Source organism: the organism of the source record quoted next, unplaced genomic scaffold (assembly GCF_019419815.1).
Source record: "Pyrus x bretschneideri cultivar Hongxiangsu unplaced genomic scaffold, Pyrus_bretschneideri_v1 Contig8, whole genome shotgun sequence".
NCBI lineage: Eukaryota > Viridiplantae > Streptophyta > Magnoliopsida > Rosales > Rosaceae > Pyrus > Pyrus x bretschneideri.
The window spans coordinates 11,151,922-11,174,741 of NW_025999820.1; the positions used below are offsets into that span (position 1 = coordinate 11,151,922).

Below are 22,820 nucleotides of genomic sequence, written 5' to 3' on the forward strand. Positions count from 1 at the left end.
AAAATCTATTTTGTGAACCTAACTTAAACTTTTGAGGTTGAATAACATCATCTAAGTGCAACTAGCTTTTAGTTTACTGATGGTTGTTTTAATTTTGCATGAGATCTTAGTTTCTGTTGTCTCCGTAGGAAACTGAATGATCTTCTCCATATTATATTGAATCAATGAAAAAATGGTCAATGCTACGGCCCCTTAATGTTTGATTTAATATTGATCGGGGATGAGCCTTAACTTTCATAGGTCCTTGGTTTGACCTCCTTGCTTTTAATAAAGTAGAGCGGATAAATTTTCTCGTACTTGCTCAGTGTGCTCCTCTTGCATCGAGTGCCCCACCCAGTTCATTGGCTATTGGCCTACAAAGCACTTGCCCGTAGCTCATGCTGCCTGAAAAGCGGGTGAGAACTCGACTCACACATACGAAGGCAATACATATTTATATTGAGTCCAATACCTGATGTAAACTCGTGCCATTAAAATGGATTTTTTATTTTTTATTTTAAGGAAAACTAATGAAAAGGATTTGAAAACTTTGAATTTTAACAATAAGAACAAAATAAAGGATAAAATGAATATTACCAGAATTAATTTTTTAATGCAAAAATATGATTTTTCGTTAAAGTAAACAGTACTGGGAGCTTTTCGTTAAATTTTTTTTTTAATGTATATTGTCATATCGGCACTACCTTTGATGAAGATTTATGAAAAAAGTTTGGATATGCTAAAGAAAGAATTGAAATCATTGAATTATTGTGAAATGAATTGATAAACATGTGTGATCCCATGGCATAGTGTATAATAATAATAACGTTGGGGTCACAGTAATAATTAATAAATGTCATCATGTTGCTTATGGCCACAAGATTCGTTACCTTTATATCACAATCTCGTATATTCATTCAGGTCACATGTTGAGCACACGATGTTGGTCAGAGAAAAGCTAAACTGTCTTCGAGTTTTCTTGATCTCTAGAAAAGTGAAGTGTTGTGATGAAATCACTAATTGGTCCTATTTTCAAAGAAAAAAAATCACAAGTTTACCAAAATAGACTATAGTGTAGGGTTTCCACAATGGATCCCATGCATCAATAAAGAGAAGGGTTTATACATCACAAACCACTCTTGCACCTCATGTCCTACAACTTAAGTTGAAGCGATAGTTGGCTAAGAGGGCTTATGTATGCATTCGAGTGTTCAAAACTCACTTGTTTGTCAATATTTTATATATAATTAAAAAGTTTAGTTTGTAATATGAACATTGTATCATACTACAAGTAGGGATGGGAAAAATACCCATGGGTTTGGGTAACCGCCGTTACCCACCAATTTAACACGGTTACGGTTATGGGTAACCGTTTAGATAAACAAACGGTTATATTATAGGTATAACCATTTATCTGTTAAATTTAAATGGGCGGTTATAGGAATTACCCGCGGTTATAACAGGTATCCATCAGTTATGGGTATTATCTACAGTTATAACGGGTATCCATTTATCCATTTAATTTAATATATGTAAAATTAAAAATTAAAAACCTAAATAACTCTCTACAGACTAGTTCAATCCGTCCCTCTACCAGACTCAGAGTCTCAAATGCCCCGTCCTCCCACTCATCTCTCCCTCCTCGTTACCCACTCTCTCATCTCCGCTGCTCATCTATCTCTCATCGCCGCCCTCTCTCTCATCTCCGCCGCCCTCTCTCTCATCTACGCCGCTTATCTCTCTCTCCTCACTGCTCATTTTTCTCTCATCTCCGCCACTCATCTCTCTCTCCTCGCCCCCTAAGGTGCATTTTACCCTTTCGATTTCATACTTATCTTATTAATTATTGATATTTTTGTTCTTTTTTTTATAACTGAGTATACAATGTAAACCTAATGTGATCTATTGGATTCATGCTAATTGGTGTCCGTGTTCCTAAATGGGATACTAATTCAATTTATACATTTCTTTTGTAGGCCTCTTTTGGTGACAACGAGTCGATGAGACTTTGTAATTGAACATGCTAAAACATTAGTGTGAAGCAAAATTCAAGAAGAACAAGATTGCCTCAATAAATAGGCAGGTTTCTCAGATACTTCCACGCGCAGCTCACATTCCTGGAGGGCTCAGCAGCAGAACACAACTGCCCGCAGCTTACCTACCCTTGGCAAGGAATTAAAGATAAGGATTAATTACCCAAATCCTATCTTTAATACATTCCTAATTGAAGATTGACTCCAATCAAGTAAGTAATCCTAATTTAAATCAATTAGGGATAATTACCCCATTATCTCAAGATATTATTTTCTATTAAATATCTTGGGAATATTTAGAGAATATATCTCCATTAAACATGGATGGCCCTAGCCCTATAAATACCTCATATTCTACCAATTTTTTAGGGCTTTTGCAACCCTAAAAAAGCCTTAAACACTTTACTCTCTCACAGAAACTAACTTAGGCATCGGAGATCCTTTGACCTAACACCCCCCACCTCGTGGGCATGTGAGGCTTAGGTTTTTTTTTTATCAAATGTGTTAATTGTTTTGTAAGTGCATTTTCGTCAAGATTGAAAACGGCGGAAATCTGCATCGACAATTAGTGTTCGAAAGTATTTAGTTTCGGAATATTCTGAAGCTTTGAATAATCTAGTATTCAAGATAATGACTACTTTTTGTTTTTAGAAGCTTTACTTTGTAATCATATGGATTATAATTAAAGACTTGCTTGGGTGTAGCAGAAAAATATCGTTCGTAAACTATTATTTCAATTATTGGAATTGTATGAGGACTTAAATGATTAAAATAATGAAATGCATGCTAAAATGTACATATAACGGTGTTTAATTGTTAGAAAATGAAAATTATGACAAATTTGTCTTTTGTAATTTTCAAGTTGTTACAAAAAAAAAAAAAAAAAAAAAAAAAAAAGACATGTAGAAGGGTGAAAAAGAGGAGTAAATGCGTAAAAAAAAGGATAAACGGGTTCAGAAACTGGTAAATGGGTAAACGGTTATGGTTAAATGAGCACACAATTATGGGTATGATTAACCGTTTATAAATGATAATGGGCATGAGTATAACCATTTATGCAATTACCCAACGATTATGCGGGTATGAACATAAACGGTTATGGGTAAATAACCGCAGTTACCCGTTCGTCATAACTGTTACCCATCCCTAACTACAAGTCCAACAAAAACACAATAATTAATAAACATTCTATCTGATGGAACTAAAATGTCAAGAGAAAATACCACACATTTTACACTTAACGAGTGATTCATTGTTGTAAGGAAAATTACACTTTAATACGTACGTAAAGTAACTCATTAAACCGATCAAAACCGTCAAACTGATCAGGACCATTGAAATGCTCAGTTGGTGGGCTATCCCTCACCCGATGTACATGTGAAGGTTGGTGAAAGGCCCCATCAGACCCTCAAAGTTTCAGATGTTCTGGGCAAATCCCACATCACAAATTTCACTTTTCCCCTTTGCCTCTGGTAACTTTTGGCTGAGAAAAATCAGATCCTTGTGTCCAAGTAGTAAGAAATGGCAAATCCAAAATTCAAATGAGTGGCAGAAGAAAATCAATGATATTTTGGACATAAATGGCAGTGGCACTGAGGGATTCTAGGACTACTGGCCAAAGATTTCATAAAGAAATAGTCCTCTAGGTATCAAACCATATTTCTTCTACCAGTAGACTTGCAAAAAAAGTAGAGCCCTGTCTTTATTAGGAAAACGAACATATGTCTAGTAGTGGCAGATTTATGATTCGAATTTTAGAGTTTGAATATTAAAGGTTTAAGTTTTTGAGATAGAAATAGAGCACGAAATTGCAGAAAAAGAAAATTCAATCTATTCTTTGAGGCATTCTATCGAAGACTTGGTGAACTTGTGATTATTAGCTAAATCATGCTGCATATTGCCAACAGATATTGACATATACCGAAGTAATGTGATGAATGATATCGAGAAAATTTATCGAATATTGTCAAAGCAACCTGTCGAGATATGCTTAGTTAGTAAGTTATGTCAAACACTTGATAGATATAAAAAGGACTATCTTGGACTCCTTTTAGGGACCAATGTTCATCCGTACATTATGTCACGAGTTTACCATCATTGTAGAATTAAGCTTTAATATTATCATCGAATCCTATGTCATTATACTATTCTGTTCTCATAATGTAATGTGATTCCTAATTTTTTTTCTTCACAAAACAGTAATTACAATAGTAGGCCAGAACACCACTGACGAAAGCTCATTTCATATAAGTTGTTTTGTTTTAGAACAAATTAAATTTGAAAAAATTTAAAAATGTCAAGTTTTATAAGAAAAGCAATCTTCTCTCTTCTCTTTCTTTCCACTTATAAAATCCTCATCAGTAAACTCAATCTCTCACCTCACACTCTTCACACTTGTTTCTTTCTTCTCTCACTTCCCACCATCCTCTGTGTAATTCCAAAAACCCATTACTTTAATTCCAGCTGAAACAAATATGGTGGCGAAGAAATCACGGGTTGTGATCATTGGAGCGGGAATGGCCGGCGTCACGGCGGCGAACAAGCTGTACACTGCTGCTGGGCCCAGGGACTTGTTCGAGCTCGTGGTTGTGGAAGGCGGGGAGAGAATTGGCGGCAGAATCAACACGTCGGAGTTCGGCGGTGTCCGGATTGAGATGGGAGCTACCTGGATCCACGGCATTGGAGGTAGCCCGGTTCATAAAATTGCTCAGGAAATCAATGCGCTCGAGTCGGAGCAGCCGTGGGAGTGCATGGACAGGTCCTCCGACGAGCCCACCACCGTCGCCGAAGGTGGGTTGGAGCTGGAACCGGATGTGGTGGACCCCGTTTCGTCTCTCTTCAAGAACTTGATGGATTATGCTCAGGGGAAGGTGTTTGATGAAAGTTCTGAAAGAGTGTGCAATGGCGATTTTGAATACAGTAAGCTTGGAGATGAAGCTTCCAGGATTTGTGCAAGCAATGGCGGCGTTGGGAAGCTCAGTGTCGGCTCTTTCTTAAGGCGAGGTCTTGATGCGTATTGGGTTTTGACGAAAAACCGAGATGAGCAGGTCAATGGCAATGGAAATTGGAGCAGGAAGTTGCTGCAAGAAGCCATCTTTGCAATGCATGAGAACACCCAAAGGACGTATACATCAGCCGGTGACTTGTTAACTCTTGATTACAATGCTGAAAGTGAGTACCGGATGTTTCCCGGCGAAGAAATTACCATTGCTAAAGGGTACTTGAGCATTGTTCAATCTCTAGCCTCTGTTCTCCCACCTGGGTTGATCCAATTGGGCAAAAAGGTCACAGAAATTCAATGGCAGCCGGAAAATCACACGCACAGTGGCTATGAATCCGAGACAAGGCCCGTGAAGCTCCATTTTTCTGATGGGTCAGTTTTGTTAGCCGATCATGTTATTGTCACAGTCTCTTTGGGGGTGCTCAAAGCTTCGATTCGCCAAGATTCTGGTATGTTCAATCCACCTCTGCCTCGTTTCAAAACCGAGGCGATTTCGAGGCTTGGATTTGGCGTTGTTAACAAGCTGTTTCTGCAACTGGGTTCCAATCATCCTCCTCTAAAGTCCCAAGATTTCAGCAAGTTTCCATTTTTACAAATGGTTTTCCACAGAGCAGAATCAGAGCTCAGGAATAAAAAGATCCCATGGTGGATGAGGAAGACGGCTTCTCTCTGCCCTCTCTACCACAAGTCCAACGTTCTGCTTGCTTGGTTTGCAGGGAAAGAAGCACTTGCGCTAGAAGCACTTTCAGGTGAAGAGATTATCAATGGGGTTTCACAAACAGTCTCCAGCTTCCTATCACACACATCACACTTCCATGAATCGTGCAATGGGAACGGGAATCCAGAGGGGAATTCAGTAAAATTTTCCAAGGTTTTGAAGAGTCAATGGGGTAGTGATCCTCTGTTTCTGGGATCATACTCATATGTAGCAGTTGGATCAAGCGGTGAGGATTTGGACAGCATGGCAGAGCCATTGCCATCTGATGATTCTGGCAGTGCCACTAGTTCTTCACCTCCTCCACTTCAAATTTTATTTGCAGGGGAAGCTACACACAGAACCCATTACTCTACAACCCATGGAGCTTACTTGAGTGGCCTCAGGGAAGCCAATAGGCTTCTCCAACATTACCAACATGTTGGGGTTTAGACCAATTATTAGTAGGATTTCTATTTATTTTTGGAACATTTATTTCTATGAAATATTAATTAATTTTCATTTTTCATGTTGAACATCTTTGCTTCTCTTTCTTTAAAGTATGGCATCAATTGGACAAGTCACTTTCAATTTTCCATTCCCTTCTCTTTGATTGTGAGATTGTAGCATTTTGTCGGGAGGCGATTTTCACATTCATTTTCTTTTTCTGCACACTCCTTTTTTCGGGTTTCCAAATTATATAAATCAAAGCTGAATCAAGCAACAAAAATAAGAGGAAGATTGTAGAAGCGAAAAACGGGAGTGTGAAAAAAAAAAAAAAACAAAGGGATGCCACCTCTCTTCCCTACCAAGTGTCGTTTTGGATTGCTCAATGGACAGGATCCGATAAACCCGGTCTTTCCAGCTAGGAGTCTTTCCATCCGTTCCTTTCCCACACTGACTACTGTCTCTGTTTCGCTGCCCATGACATTGTGTTCTTCAATCCCATGCAACAAGAGTATACCTTCTCCTCTCCACCACGAAATTCCAAAGCCATTTCTTTGATGATAGAGTTGTTTTCTCGATTTAAAATTGTTGCAAGTGGTTTCTGAGAGCGTCTATTATTAGTCTTTTGGTTTTTTCATGAGAACTTTCTGTTAAATTGAATGTATTTTTTCAAATTAACTCATCTCTTTGAACTGTGGTTTTTTTAATTTAACAAAGATTTTTCACAGAAAGATCAAAATGATTGACAACGGACAATCTCAGGGGACTACTTCCATCGATTTTAAATTTCAGGGACCAAAATGAAGAGTTATGATAATCTCAATGATTTTTAGCCGTTCTTCTTTTAATCCTTTGTTAAGATATGAGTACATTTTTTTGTGCTTGTCTCCCTGATCAAGTACCAATTCATACGATTCTATAATTGTCTCCTCGTGTGTCATGTGACAAAAGAGTTGTTCTTCCTTTTATTCTTCTATTGATCCTTTGTTAAAATTAGGGCTACATTTCTCTGTGTATGTCTCTCTGATACAGTACCAATGCATACAATTTTATAGTTGTTTCCTCATGTGTCATGTGAAAAGAGAGTTGTTGTTTTTTTCTTGTATTATTCTATTAATCTTTGTTAAAGTTAGGGCGACATTTCTTTGTGTTTATCTCCCTAATCACGTACCAATGCATACCATTTTATAGTTATCTTCCCGTGTGTCATGTGAAAAGAAAGACAATCGAATAAGCTGGCTAAAATCTAAGAAGGTGAGACTCAACATATCTCTTCTCATTACGTGACTAACAAGTTTGATTGAAAGAAATGTATAGTTGATTACAAGATAAGTTTTCTGCTTTAGGTCACTATACATATACATATACATATAAAGCTTTTCGTGTCTTTAACAAGAAGAAGTAGAGTTGCATATGCGCGCACACAAAATTTAGCCCTCAACGCATAGAAACAGTTGCCCACCCACTTGACACTATTAGATTTTGCTCTGTAGCAAAATCCATGCATTGCATTAACGACAGATAATGACTGGCCACAAGCAACACTAACAACCTAAATATTTACACCAGATTCTTCTGTCCCAAACAATGCTTTGATAAATAACATGAGTTTCAATCCCAGCCGTTGGATTGCCTGTCTTGATTCCAATCAATGGTTCCCATTGGCCTTTCAACAAGGTCCACATGGATTAATAATTGACTAAGCTATGGATTTTCCATCAACAATACTAAATGGGCAAACAACAAATCACATGATTTAAGGCACTTGGTTCCAGGGAGACAACAATTCTTGTGAGCTTATTGGCTCCGAGGTAGCAACTTGTTATTTGCATGAAACAGATTTACCATCATCATGTAATATTTTAGTTCAATAATGCAATGATATGTAAAAATAAATTTACTCATAACATTATATTATTATATTGAAACTTCAGAATAATGATGAACTCGTTCTATATAAGTCATTTTTTGACTTGGAAGCCTTGTGTTAAAGAAAGTTGAGGTTTCACCGTAAAACCAATTGACAATATGAGGAGTAATCTAACTTACTTATAAGTTCATACAATGTCTCTTCTTTCCCTGATATGGGATTAATACTCTGAACAACCCTAAACTTATGGTAAATTTTCGAGCCTAGCATGTGAATAACACAAATCAAATAACGTGGAGCATGTATGGTCCGTTTGGCTTCACACATAAAACAACTTGCTCTGATAGTAATACAATAAAAAAGTTTAAATTTCATCGTAACATCAATCAGTAGTAGGAGAGTAGTCTAACTGCTTAATTATAAGTCCACACAAATGTTCTCATTTTGCATATATTCTCAACATGTGTGGTCAAATCGTGAGCTATTCATAGAGGCTCCATTATTGTAAGATATGTAGGGGAAAAAAGGGAGAGAGCATCCTCACCAAATCTTTTTTGTGTGAATCCTTCAATTACATTCGTTCATCGTATATCGTGCGATCAGTATTTTTTAGGTACTATTTATATTCAATTTTTAATAAAAAAATTTACAATGATTTCTAACCGCACGATGTAAGATGAACGAATGTGATTGAAGGATCCTCAGAATCCTGAAAAAAAAAGAGAAGAAAGAGAGAAATTTAGGGTTTGGTCCACTTGTCTCTTTCTACCTCTTGTGGACTTCAATCACCCTTTGATGATTGATCATATCAGAGGCCCTCTGTCACCATGTCCTTGTCTGGCTCAAAAACAAACAACTGAGAATCTCTCCATTTCCAACCCTACCTCCATCCACCCACTGCCCTAATCCAACATTTTGATTACTTACCTTGACCCTCTTTTTAGTCTCTAATCATCATTATAACGCCTTTGGTTAAGGATAGTGCACACTAATTAGTAAATTTATTCTCAAGAGAAAGCTTAGCTATCACTTGTATAGCGTACATTTATGCTACTATCATATTCATCACGTGAGTGGTGAGTGAGAGTGAGAGTGATAGAGAGTGGAGATGTGTACTCATTTCGTGTGTAAGTGTTAAGTGAGACAAGAAGAATGATGGATCATGGATGAGATAGGGAATCTCTTCGATGTTTTTGGAGATATATCTATATCTTTAATATCCAGGCAGAATCTGTCGTTAAATTTACACATGTTTCATGTGAGTTTAAAAGATCAAAAAAAATATATATATGTTATTCAATTATCCGAACCCTAAAACTCCTCTCGATGCCTAATCCAACTTCTACTTACCTTGACCCTCGTATTGCATTTCGCGTGCAGTCTTTCTTTCTTTTCCACCTCTAACCAACATTAAAACTTTTGGCCAAGAGTAGTACACATTTAGTAAATTGATCGCAAGAATGATATTAGTTATTTCGGATTGTCACTTGACGTGAGATGAGAATAGCTAAACAATGTCTCCAACGCTGAAGATAAAACCTGATTCATGGAAGGTTTTCTCGATTCTCAGTGGCTGGGTACCAGATCCTAACAGTTGCCCTAATATCTGATGATACAAACCCTAAAAGGTTACGAACTTAGCTGTGCTTTTCAATTGTCAAAACCCCAATCATAAGAGCACTTCGCAAAACCAATAAGAAACCGACACACCAAAGAGGAAATAAGTAATGCTACACAAGCTTTTACTTGAACTAGATTGTAATATTTTCACAGTTCAACTTCAATGTCTCCGCTCTCCTCCTTGATTGCTTAACAGTAGCCAATCTCTTGAAATTTTGACCACTAGTTAGGTTTCTGGCTGTACTTCGAATTGACGACACGTGCAAATTGTGCGGTTGACAGTGCAAGAGGTTTCCCTCGTTTCTTTAATGATATGATTCAACTTTTCTTGAATAGTTCGGACTATAAAGTAGTACAGACTCTAGATAATGAACGGCAGTGGCGAAGCCACGTGAGGGCGAGGAGTGGCGACCGCCACTCCCCTCACCGGGAAACAGCACTGGAGATCTGGGTTCGCCACTCCCCTCGCCGGAAAACCCACTGGTTCATGACATGAAATCTCGCCGGCAACAATTGTAATTTGTTTATATTGATTAATTATGGAAGAAATTACTATATAAAAAGATTTAGTTGTTGCCATTTTTCTTTAGCCTTGCATTCTTTTAAGTTCGCCCCTCCCCCCAAGAAATCCTGGCTTCGCCACTGATGAATGGTAAATATTGATTCTACGATTGATTTTAAGAAATTGAACGGTGAAAATTGTTTAAAAAGCCAGACTCAAACTACTTGATAGGTTAGACTACTAAAAATAAACCTGATATGAATTAATGACTAGTTCCATTGTTCTTGCAAAACTAAAAGAGAATTTCATATATCGTTTCCCCTTTACACCCTAGGGTTCAAAAGTCACTCGCAAGATTGACCTTCTGACAGTATAAATAACCCTTTAAATAGTATTCATCTAATTAATAAAGAATATAAAATTTGTAGAATAAATAATCTAATGACATAAATACGTCTGATTAAAATGTGTCGTAATGAAATAACTTAAGTAATAGAATAGTTAATGATTTGGTGAATCAAATCATATTCCTTTACAAATGGTGAATCTAGTGTCTTCCACCTTTTGACAACCTTTATTTTTCTTCAAGTGGCTAACATCTTTAGTCCAATGCTTTTCTTACAAATGTTAGATTCTAAGTTCATAGATGATATATATTATTTGAAGCTGTCTGCTTCCTTTATTCTCCCTAAATGAAAATAGCTTTGCTAGCTTTAGTGAGAGCCAATGATGTTTCAAAGGGGAGATCAAAACTTGTTTTATAAGTAAGTTATCTTATTGGCATCTAAGATTTGCTTTTTTTTTTTTTTCCCAGAAAAGGAGACGGTAGCGATTTTATGGATTGCAATAAGAGGGCCCTTCTTGGAGTTTGAGTATAAATTCAATTCTATCTAATTGTTCCACATTGTTTAACTTAAAAAGTTTTCCACATTTTATATCGTCTAGTCCCTTTTATAATGTAACTGGAAAAATGGACTGTGGAGAGCAAACGTTGGGCTTTAACCTTGGGTTTCTGAGATATATATATATATAATTTAAATATATTTAAATCCAATAATTTATTTTTTAATTTCGAATTTAATTTTTATATTTTTGTTGAGAAAAAAATTAATCCGTACACCCCTTCTGTTTGATCAGTCACCTCCCAACTTTATACATGTTGTGATTAAGTGTATGAATATTATAATATACATGCAGCTGCATCTCAATCAAACATTACCAAAACCTGTCGTACTAAGAGAATCACTGAGATCTTGATTTAGATTATTGAATCTCGGTAAAACAGACGTCATTCGAACTACAAGTATTAAGTAAGGACGAAATTCTGTTTTAAGAACATTATGATACACAAGCCTTGATCTTTATTTCATTTGTCTAATTTAAGTTTCATTTCATTCACTTTGTGTCAATATATGTAGTTGATTAGCATATGATTTGTATACATGTTTCGAATTTATTTCTGCAATATATATATATATATATATATATTTGATTGATTGTTGATTCTGTTCCAACAATCCCTTGACTAGAAAAATATTAAGGAAATCATGTTTTTACACCAATTCTAAAGATCATTGGATATGCCGTTGATAGTTAGATTCCTTATTTAATGATTTAAAGAATAAATTCAACCATCAATCATCATATTATGTGATCTATAAAATATAATTCAAGTAAATAGTTTTATTAGCATCACCTAACTAAAGAGCATATATTCTATTGGCCAATTTATAATCTGGTGTTGGAATTGGGAATCTAGGGTCTACTCATAGGGGAAAGGGTCTTAGCTAGCTAGGAGTTTGGAGACTTCCTAAAACAATAATATTTCTAATTTCTACTTCCTAGATATTATATGTCCTTCGATGGAAGATATATATCATTTTCTACACCTCTCATTTTATTTGGCCTATATTTTATTGTGTTTACATAACTTGTTACGTAATGAGGTTTCACTTTCTAAATCGAAGATATTATGTCTACAACGCTTATTACATCAAAGGTATATTTTATTGTGTTTACAACCTCATCAAGTAATTTTCATTGTGTCTACAACACACTAATTACGTGATGATGTTGTAAACACAAACACGTACCCTAAGTGATATAACAAACTAAATTAAAAACAAAAATGCTAAAATGACGGTGTATCAAATCTCTCAAACTACTTGACAGTAATGTCCTACACAGCAATTAAAGGCACCATCTTCCTGTCTGGATTTGTCCTTCTGATAAATAATGGTCCATCTATGTTTGCAACTAGCTAGTCAACCAAAAGACAAAAGTTGCTTCTGATGTCGATTGCCAAATTTTTGTTTCAAACTTCATGGTATATTCTATATATGTAAAAGAGGGAAGTGAAAAAACTGCATGTCTACGTCTTATTTCTCACAGTAATTTCATCACATATACTGAATGAAAATGTTTGTTTCAACTCTTAGAACAAAGTATCAAAGAGTATAAATACAAGAACTTGAGTTTTTAACAAACTGCTGCATGCAAAATCAATTTTAATTTCAAACATGAACTTGTTTGTAAGTGTTTTTAAAATGGTTGAACGTTTTTTGGACGAATCCTTCGTAAAAATGTAAGTGAATCCTGAAAAAACACTTGAAGCTGCCTACAAGAAGCATAACTGGTACTTCTTGCAAAAAGCACTTTAAGTGCTTTTGGAATCTAAAAAGTTCCTCTAAAAACGCTTTCAGTCATTTTAAAAGCACTTTTAAACGAGTCCTATGTTGTATACTACTCACTCTAAATGGGACATGAAACCATACCTAGCATCATGGAGCTGCAGAGGCAAGTTTTGGGCCGTCGACCTTGCCTTGCACCAACTGCTAGACTTGCTCTTATGCGAGAGAGGGAAGGCAACTATAGTTGTCTAATAACCTAGCCTCATGTGTAATCTAGTGACTCAAAATGGGTCCAATACTATTATCTTTTTTGTTAAGTTTATGATAAAATTAAATTTTAAAAAAGATTGTAATATCCTAAACCATAAGAAAAAAAATCTCTTGCATTGATATGTTTTATTTATTTAACACATAGATATCCTAGATTTTGTTATATTTATCTATGTATATCACATTTTCTTTTGTTGATAATCCATTTATATCACGGATAAATCATTTTTAGTTACCTATATTACAGATACTTTTTTCTTGTAATTTATCGATTAAGAGTTAGTTGATTCATTTCTATCTTAAATATATTTCGCTTGAAATTAGGCTACCATCCTATGAATTTGCCGAACTTCTATTTTTCTTAGTGTAAAAATACCGATATACTTAAAAAATATATATATTTCGCTTGAAATTTTTTGTAGTCTTCTTTCGATATGGACATTGTTTCATTTGGACTCACTTTGAGCAACAACATGTACTTTTTACATGTGGATCCAACAAACCCTCATTTTTTTTTTATTTAAATTTAATTGGGCCTGTTCAACTCTCTCAGGCTTTATTTAGTATGGGCTTCAAGAACCAGGCCCACTACGAAAAAGCTTAAAACGCTTCATTTTGGCGCGAACCCACACAACCGCCGTTTGTGGCCTCCGAGTCAGTCGCTCCTTCACTCCACCATGACCACCTTAACGGAAATAACTGATCTCTTCGCCAGGCTCGCCGTCCACCTGAAAATCCCAAACGACACGTCGTTTCCTCCTCGCACTTCCAAAGAAGACCTAGACGACGCAGCTCTGGATCTCTCGATTTCCGAGCTGAACCAATCTCTGAACCCCAACGGCGATTCTAGGGTTAGGGTTTTGGACACGGTCCTATCTCTGATGTGCTTCAAAGCTCCCAAGGTCAGGTCTTCTCTCAAATTAGGGGTTTTGATGAACAAACAAATGTTGGATTTTGGGAATTTCTCATCTGTGTATTTGTGTTCTGTTGTTTAGGTTTTCGATTCGGAGATTGAGTATTTAGTGAATACAATTGCTGCGGTGTTGTTGTCTTCCGTTCGTTGCAAGGTTTTTCGGTATCCGAAAGACGAGATTTTGCTGATTGGGAGCTCGATTTCTCAGCGGGATTGCGGGCATTTGATCGAAGCTTGTGCTGATGTTCTTGAGAAATTGGAGGGACGTGGTGGGTATACAATCCAATACCAGCTCACGTTTTGTATTCAAATTTGTGTTTAAAATTGTTTCTTATTCTGTCAAGTAATCATCTTTGATGATTTTGATTCTGAGATAAGTGATAACTGTAGTTTCAATGTGTTTGAAGGTAAGCTTTCGGATTCGTTATTATGTGCCATTGTAAGAGTTGCAAGTTCTGCATCTTTGTACCGGCACCAGTCAATGCTCGTTCTTGGAGTAAAATCAGCGGATGCAAAAAATACCGTGATCTCAAAGCTGCTCTGTCACTTGCCCAGAGAAAAATTCCTTGAAAACAAAATTCCGTTCAGGTTGTTGGAAGTTTGTTTTCTGTAGTTTGCAATTTCTTGATATTTCCCACGTGTTTTTGTAGTTATAAATATGGGAGTTCGGACTTCTTCGCAGGCTGCTATTGTGGTATCTTGACCCGTTACTTTTGAAGCACGATATTTCAAACATTTTGCAAGAAACCATGGAAAGGCCATTCCTTTGTTTGAGTAGGGAATTTCATGAGAATAACGATTGGCGCTCCATAATCACATCGTTGGTACTTTCGCCCATTATGTTTGTTGAGGCAAGAGCTTTGTTGCACCGGTGGTTTCTGGTGACGTAAGTCCTATTTCTGATTGACTGACCTTTAAGTTTCTTTCTGTTGTATATTATGATCAATCTTTTGTCATAATCGGTTGTAATTTGATTTAATATGGTTTGTTAATGTAGTTCACTCTCTCATCAGGGGTCTAGCATCTGTGCTTGAGCTTCTAATTCAGTTGGTTTTGATGACATTAGACGTGGTTTCAACACCAATGTTCTGGGGCATATCAGCTGAAGTGGGAGCAAAGTTGCCATTTTTGAATGCTTATTTTCCGTACAACCAACTGTTGTTAAGGACCTTGGCTGGACCCCTCTCCTACGATGGTCTCCAACAGTTAGTGCACTACACAATGGACCCAGTCCCTTGTGCCCAGAAACAACTTTATCCGACTTTTAAGCCGCCTGCAGTGAAGGTTGCAACAATCGATCACAAATCTATCTGGTAATTTCTTACCCCATGAATCCATGTGAAAACAGATGGCATCTGCACCATCTCAGTCCTACAAACCAAGACTGATCCACAAATGTTGCATAGGTCTCTGGCCATCAACTTCCCAGATTGGTTCTACCTTGCTTCTGCATTGCTCTTCTCAGAGAAAAGTACTCATGACAGTTGTCATCCCGAATGCATATTGGCAGCATCCAAAGTTGGAGAAACACACGAGGAGCTTCCTTATGGTTCTGCAGCGAGGTACCTTGCCTGGATTTTGAGTCCTCTTAGTAAATCTCACCACGGTTCGCTGGCTGATTGTTTAGTTAAATCATCAGAGTCTTCGGCTTTAAAGCAGTTTGGATCTGGTTCACATGACAAGGAAATACATGGCTACAAGAAGAAACTCAAGAAACCGAAATTGTGTGAAGAGGAATCTACTTCCATTATAGTCTGGCTCAACGGATTCAATAATATATACACAAGGTATTGCAATGAAACAAGTGAAACGAAACTGTCTTGTGGTCTTAATCTGCCGAAAAATGTCTTGTTTCGGAGAATCCCGCTAGGCATCTTGCTCGGTTGTCCCCATCGAATCAACGAAGATGAATGTGAATTGCTGCTGCATTATGCCGCAAATGGTAGAATTTTTCAGTCAAGGGAAACCAGGACTACTGGATTGAAGCATGTAAAATGGAGCTCCAAAGGGCATACGAACTTAACTACATGGAGTGATGAATGTAGTGAAAAGGAGGCTTCGGCAGGTGCCTGTCTAGTCTTCAGTTTAACCGATATCATTGAAAGTCTGTCTGCTTCGCTGTTTGAGACCGAAGAGGCTGGCGCAGACTTTATCTGCCAGGTGAAAATGCAGGTCAGCAAATACTTGATAAAATGCATCAAGAGGCTAATCCAACTCAAAATTGACAATGGAAACTGGGAGGTAATGGATCTCCGCCGTAGATTGGAGAAGTGGAGGCATCAGGGACAAGAACTACCAGAACTCAACAAAGACTTAAACGATGTCATTCCATTCTTGATTTAGCGAATATGTTCTGTTTCATGAATGGGGAAAAGACTACGCAAAGCAGCAGTTCTTCGATACAGAACCCCAGTGCATCCGCCTTGCCTCATCAGCGTTCATCTTGGGTCGAAATTTTGGGGTCTTTTCCTGGTGCTCACGATGATGTCAAACGGATCTTGGAGCGGGGATCTGAGAAAACATACATGTTTCTCTCTGTTGTACTAAAAATATTTACATAGAATGAAGTAGGGGACAAGTATTCTCGTCAATCAAACAAATATTTTGAATCAAACATTTGGAAAGACAAGGATAAAAGCAATCTCTATTATTTTCCATTTATTCTTTTCCATAAGCTGTTACAAACTTACAATCGAAAATGCTTGCGCAATCTATGGACTACAAACTTCGTATGTAATCCTACGTATATCATGTCGAGCTATTTTTTCGACAAATAATAGATTGGCTATGTACACAACCATTTCACGTATATAGTAATCTACATATCTGCTTCATCTTAGCTGCAGACAGCTTCAACCGAGAGCTTCTTCTTGTCGTGTCAAGAGCTTCTTCAGTTTATTGACAGATTTTGAGTGAGCATCAGACTCTTACTCTTTCGACTAAAGACATCCATGACGGATCACCACCCCATTCTTCGAACACCACCAGTAGATTTCCAGTTGGGGTCAACCACGATCGAGGAATATGGTACCTGAAAAATAATAGCTCTACCATGAATTTTGTACTTGACAAAATAAAGGCATCACAAATAAGTAGGATGAACATTTTCTCACCATCTCTGAGAAGGCTTGCCGCAATAAGTTCTGCATTTCTTATCATTAAAAGTTCCGGCATAATAACAATTTCCACAGCTACCTTGCGCAATGTATCCAGGCCAATGGCGTCCAACGCTCTGTCCGTTTATCCATATTTGACCTTTCCCCATGCTTCCCATATCTAAAGCTAATGGGGCATGTCCTGGTGGTGCATCGAAAGTTGCCTGAAGATATTACAGCTTAGATTAATATCTGGTTTTTCATGAACTTCATAAGGACGGGTATAAAATATACGCGTATTGGAAGAATACAAACCTTGTACCACGTAAGGGGTTGTTTTTGAGCCATCGAAGGTCCTTCTGCCCAGTCAACAGAAGAACTCCCAGTAACTGTGTGCAGGCCTAAAGATTCACCTTTCATACCAATCTGCTCATAAAGCAAACAAGTTATTCTCTAGTTTTTTTGGCAATTTTTTCGACATCTTAGCGAGGGAGAGAAAGTGAAACATAAACGTTGAAAGGCAACCAACCTTGTAGGTCCATTTCCATCGTGACATGTCCCATGTTCCCGTATTCAAACCCTTCAATGAGATCGGGCCTAGAACTCCCGTGTTCCATGTTTCAAAGTGAGTGCCAACATTCTGATTTTTATTAGAACACAGAAGAAGCAAAAGTTTTAGATGTCATCTCAAATGTTTTCAAAACCAATATCCCATTAGAGAATGAGGAAACTAACCGGCAGACCAACGGAAATGCTAAGCAATGCAAGCTTGTTGATGCCGGGTCTCAACTTCACATTCTGACTGAATGTTAGTTTAGGATTCTCCAATGACCCATACACGGTTCCTGCAATAATGGTAGAAAGTTTTGTTAAAATTAAGTTCATTCAGCAGAAGAACTAGACGGAGTTACATATGAAATTTACTTTTATATACCTGATAGCTGACCATTGATGAAAACATGTAAGGCATGACCTGCTGAAAAGATCGTAAGAAGTGGGAACTTTCCGTTCTTTAGAAACGCTTCATCAGAACCTATTGTGATGCTGGTAGCGAAAATTTGAATCACCAAGTTAGACAGAAAAGAAAAACAAGATAAAAGTTTCCCAGTAACATTTAAGAAAAAACACAATGCTTAAACTATGGTTGGTTTAATTTACTTACTCTGTCATGTACCACAAGTAGTCAGTAGCATCCCTAGTCAAATATATCTGTTCATACAACCCGTCTAACGTAGTTGTACCAGGTCTCATCAGAAGTGGTGGTTTCTTCGATGAATGACTGCCAAGGAAGTCTACTATATACTGGTTTCATCTGCACTTCCGAGGCTTTCCAAGCGACCTGTGCAGAAATAACACGCCTTAAGTGAATCTTACAGAAATTGAGAAATAAACTTTGAACGTTCTCGACTAATATATCCAATTGCTCACCTTTGCAGTGTTGAAAACTGCAGTTTTGCAGTCCGGGAGAATGCTGATGGACCATGGTGGCAGGTCATACTGCCCGTGTCCAAAGCTCACTCTAACAGAGTATTTCGTGTCATGGTTTGCGAGGAATGCAGCGCACCCCGACTTTGAATTGAATACATGAGCCTGCAAGGCTAATATTGATCAGAACAACGAAAATCATAGCGAATTTCAAAGAAGAATAAGGTTTGGCAAATTTCAAAGCTCCCGAGCTAGCAGTAAAACGGTACCTCTTGATTATTTCCGAGTTTAGTCACTGAAGGATCAACGGCCACCAAAGCATGCTCACATGACTTGATGGCTTTGTGCAGATCTCTCAAATGTCCCCACTTTGGTTGCTGGAGTAGTCCTGATATAGCACGCATAAAACCGTTCATATCAGCGTGCAATAATACGTTTTTTCACATGTTAATTACGGTTTATGACTTCATGAGCCGAACTCTGTAACAACTACTCGACAATGCTAATTGTATTTACATACCATATTCGTCTAAGGGGGCGTCATAGTCATAGCTGGTGGCCATGAAGGGACCTCCAGCTGTTCGGCCAAAATTCGTTCCTCCATGGTACTAGAACAAAAACGAAAGAAAACACAAGGAAAATTAGAAAACACACACTAGGAGATTAAACATCACTTGAGAATACGAGACCAACAACTAACCATGTAATAGTTGAAAAAAGAGCCGCCACTTTGTATGAACCTAGCAACTGAAAATGCCAAATCTTCTGCAGGTCTAGTGGGAATTGCCCCACCGAATTCTGTATACCTGTAAAATACATACAATAGGGGCAACCTCGTCAAAGGGATTGAACAACGATACAAGAAAAAATTGATACGATGGGCCTATGGAAACAAACTTTTGAGCTGTACAGGCAACTTGTGTGACTTACCAACCAGTCCAGACTTCTGTCCACATTTTTGGCTTGTAGACCTTGTTTGGTTTGAAATTCTCACAGTAGTAACCATTGCAGGTGTCAATCTGTCACAAAACAAATAAGGCGAGATTAGCTCCTCAGCAAGGGTCACGGGACGCTAGCATCCACCCTCGATCCCAAAGCACTGATATGTTGCTCTTAAAAGCTGAATTATGTTTGACAGTACAAATTCAATTAATGACCAAACCAACACAAAAAATTGATTTCCAAGTCTTTATCAGAAGTCTTCTAAAACTGAAGATTCATCCTTATATTTTTAATCCAATTCATCGAGATGTGGACGTGGTAAGGCCAGTTGGACATGACAGTGTGCATAACTCTTGAACCCGAGTTCAACCCATCCCCGTAGTTTAAAGTAAATTAGAATATCATATGGAATGGGGACAAGCATTGCCCTGACCATATGAAATAGAAATCTACACCAACACGCCACCTACCAAGTTGACAGCAACCAGTCTAAAAACCCCACCAAGAAGGGAGGGTCCAACTAAATGAAGGATATTTATGCGATTCTCCCTCGAAAATGACAATACAAGGCAGGAAGAAAAACTTGTCTCTTCGCATCCGAGTTCAAATCTCTTCCCTACAATTTAGATTAAATAAAATAAAATAAAAAGCGTCGAAAAAAATGCTAAGAGAAACTTACAACGGGATCGGGGGCATCCTCTTGCTTGCACATAATCCATGGGACTCCAGTGTCAAGACCTACAGCCATCTGAGCTGCCCATTTGGTGTAAGCTTTTCCAGGTGCACCAATTTCCCATTCCACAGGTCCAAATTCATTTTCTATCTGTCAATTCCAAATTTGAAGAACCAAATTAAAATATTAATAAGGATTGGCTGGCCAATTTTTACACAGCAGATAAAACAAAGGGAGTTTTAACGAAAAACCTACTGTACTGTTCATCATATTGTTACACTAAAAAGTCAATCATGTTACTATTCACTTTACATTTTATTTTGTCCTTATCGTTAAAACTTAAAAGTTTTTAAACCATTTTCATTAATTTTTCTTAAAACAAAAGAAAACAAACACTCCTCATTTTCTTGGAAAATTGAGACTAAAAATAAAAGCAAATTCAAACCCACTTCTAGAAACATGAAAAAGACCGACGACATATTTAAGATTGCTTTTCGAATGACTAAAAGCGCTTAACGTGAAAAAGACCAATGACATCTTTGAGATTGCTCTAAAGGGCTTTCTAACAATGAAAAGCGCTTCTGACTACTTTTCACGGAAAAACTTGAAAAACATAACCGATTTTTCTAACCTGAGAAAGAATTATAGGACCTCCTTGAGTTTGGAACAGCTTCTCTGCCTTCATCATGTTGACAATCTTCTCTGTAAATTTTTGCATTGCCGCCTTCATAACGGACAGAAATTAAATTAGCTTCCAAATTATTTGTTAAAAAGATTAAATTCCATTGGAGTAAACGGAAGATTTATAATATCCAACCTTGAAAGGCTCATTGTCTGTTCGAAAAGCGATTCCAGGAACATATTTCAGCCAAATTGGGAATCCCCTGTTTCAGAAACAGAGTAATAAGTATAACCATACTGTATGAATCCTATAACGCACTGCATTCGGTTTTATGCTAAGTTTTCCGTTAACAAAATATTCTTAAAATTTCAGTTTATTTGTAGCAAAAATTAAATGATTACCCGAAGTTCCATTCAGCACAGACATACGGCCCAATCCGGAGATTAACAAAGAGGCCTGCCTGTTGCACCAGCTTGATGAACTTGACCAAATCATATCTGTCCTCAAAATAGTACTGCAAATTTGAAAAAAATTAAAACAATTAATTAGCATAAATATATTTAGATTAGAGATAAAAAAAAATGTAAAATTCAGAAGCAAATTTCTAATTGCATTACTTTTCCTGGAGAAGGTTCATGGCCATTCCAAAACACATAGGTCTGTATAACATCCAAGCCTCCAGCTTTGGCCTTCTGAATCAAATCCGGCCACATCTGCAACCACACACACCAAAAATTAAACCCAAAATATCAATAATTTGAGCTGAAAAAACATTCTTAAACTTTTTAATGCAAGATCATAATCTCCCACAAGTTAAAAATCAAAATAATATATAATATATCCCGCAGTGTCAGAAATTTGAGCTGAAAAAAAAACCCAGAAATAAAAAATTGCACCAGAAAAAAAGATATAAAAAACCCAGAAAATATTGAAACAAAGAAGAACCATATTGGCATTGTATAAAGTACCCCAGGAGTGCTTCTGGGATAGTGAATTGATCCAGAAATTAAAATCCTTCTCTGCCCATTAATTATTATAGCTTTGTGGTCATATCCCACGGAAGCTGAGGCTGCAGAAAAAATGCAGGAAAACAATAGCAGAATGCTCCACATTGTTTGAATTCCAACACCCATTTGTCCCCTGCCTCTGAAACTCTCAAAAGCGATTGCCTTTATAATATATATTTGCTTTTGTTTGTATCAAAAACTTGAATAATACATATTTATTTTTTTGGGTTTTGGGATTTGGATTTGGTTTATTTGGTATTCGGAAAAGAGACAGAAAGGGGGTTGCAGAGTTGAGAAGTGTACTGGATTTCACGGGTGAGAAAGTTTATGGTTTGGTTCAATGGTTGTGCGGAGAACGTGTTGCTCCCGCTACTGCTTTATATAAGGTTTTGAAGCTTGCAAATGTGCACACTGCAAAAGGAAACGGGGGCCCACTTCTGCTGCCTTGAACAAGCTCTCTCGCATTTTTGGAAATACGGGTGTCTGTAGAAAATATTGTATCTGTTGTATTTCATCTGTATGGTGTATCCGTATGTATAAACGTCGCAAGCCTATGAGGAACAGGATTCCTTAGAGAGGGAAAACCTTTGAGGATTTGGGGATTCCTAGGAGAGGAAGAACTTCCTAATTTATGTTTGTGTAATACATGTGGAATAAGGAATTCCGTTTCCTATATGGAATATGATTCCTTGCAGAAGGAGAACCTTCGAGGATTTGGATTCCTGAGAGATGAACTTTCTAATTTATGCTTAAGTATTGTATATACATGTTGAACAAGAAATTTTAGTTAAGATATTATTCTATCAGTGACATTTGATGTAACTTTTATAAGAATTGACAAAAAACCGTCAAAACGTCCAAATCAAACTAATTTAAATGGCCTGATTCTTTTTTTCACGAGTGTAAGCATTTTCTCGCGAAATCAAGGCAATCAATACAACTTTTGATTCAGTTTTAACAATTTATGAAATTATTTGAGCTTATCCTTTCAATTTCCTTTTTCTGTTTACTAAAATTAAGGAAATGTGATTTGAAATGTGAAGTTTTCATTTGATATAGATGTTACTCAGCTTGTAAATTGATGTGTCAGTTTCATC

The 22,820-nt window shown here is 37.1% G+C and overlaps 3 protein-coding genes across 3 annotated transcripts; 2 read left to right on the top strand and 1 right to left on the bottom strand.

Annotated features, from left to right (window-relative positions):
• The first annotated feature begins 4,241 nt into the window (after positions 1-4,241).
• LOC103951857 (probable polyamine oxidase 5) lies at positions 4,242-6,243 on the top strand. The gene has a single exon (XM_009363323.3). The coding sequence runs from the start codon at positions 4,487-4,489 to the stop codon at positions 6,158-6,160; it is 1,674 nt and encodes a 557-aa protein (XP_009361598.2). The 5' UTR covers positions 4,242-4,486; the 3' UTR covers positions 6,161-6,243.
• Positions 6,244-13,667: 7,424 nt separating this feature from the next.
• LOC103951855 lies at positions 13,668-16,573 on the top strand. The gene is made up of 6 exons (XM_009363321.3): positions 13,668-13,948; positions 14,042-14,228; positions 14,367-14,547; positions 14,642-14,845; positions 14,973-15,272; positions 15,366-16,573. Exons 1-6 carry the CDS (start codon positions 13,724-13,726, stop codon positions 16,300-16,302), a joined length of 2,034 nt encoding a protein of 677 aa, XP_009361596.2. The 5' UTR covers positions 13,668-13,723; the 3' UTR covers positions 16,303-16,573.
• On the bottom strand, positions 16,482-22,124 carry GAL4 (beta-galactosidase). The gene is given in 19 exon segments (NM_001302331.1): positions 16,482-16,990; positions 17,073-17,278; positions 17,370-17,480; positions 17,584-17,694; positions 17,790-17,899; positions 17,989-18,098; positions 18,217-18,296; positions 18,298-18,393; positions 18,483-18,644; positions 18,749-18,867; positions 19,000-19,087; positions 19,180-19,285; positions 19,410-19,498; positions 20,101-20,244; positions 20,726-20,818; positions 20,912-20,978; positions 21,118-21,230; positions 21,334-21,429; positions 21,685-22,124. Coding segments are annotated over 19 exon segments (2,178 nt in total). The 5' UTR covers positions 21,850-22,124; the 3' UTR covers positions 16,482-16,878.
• Positions 22,125-22,820: the final 696 nt, after the last annotated feature.

Excerpts from the sequence above, each read along its gene's own strand:
- LOC103951857 (XM_009363323.3), top strand. The coding sequence starts at position 4,487 with ATGGTGGCGAAGAAATCACGGGTTGTGATCATTGGAGCGGGAATGGCC.
- LOC103951855 (XM_009363321.3), top strand. The coding sequence starts at position 13,724 with ATGACCACCTTAACGGAAATAACTGATCTCTTCGCCAGGCTCGCCGTC. Across the intron at positions 13,949-14,041 it reads TGTGCTTCAAAGCTCCCAAG|GTTTTCGATTCGGAGATTGA; the intron begins GTCAGGTCTTCT and ends TCTGTTGTTTAG. Across the intron at positions 14,229-14,366 it reads TGAGAAATTGGAGGGACGTG|GTAAGCTTTCGGATTCGTTA; the intron begins GTGGGTATACAA and ends ATGTGTTTGAAG.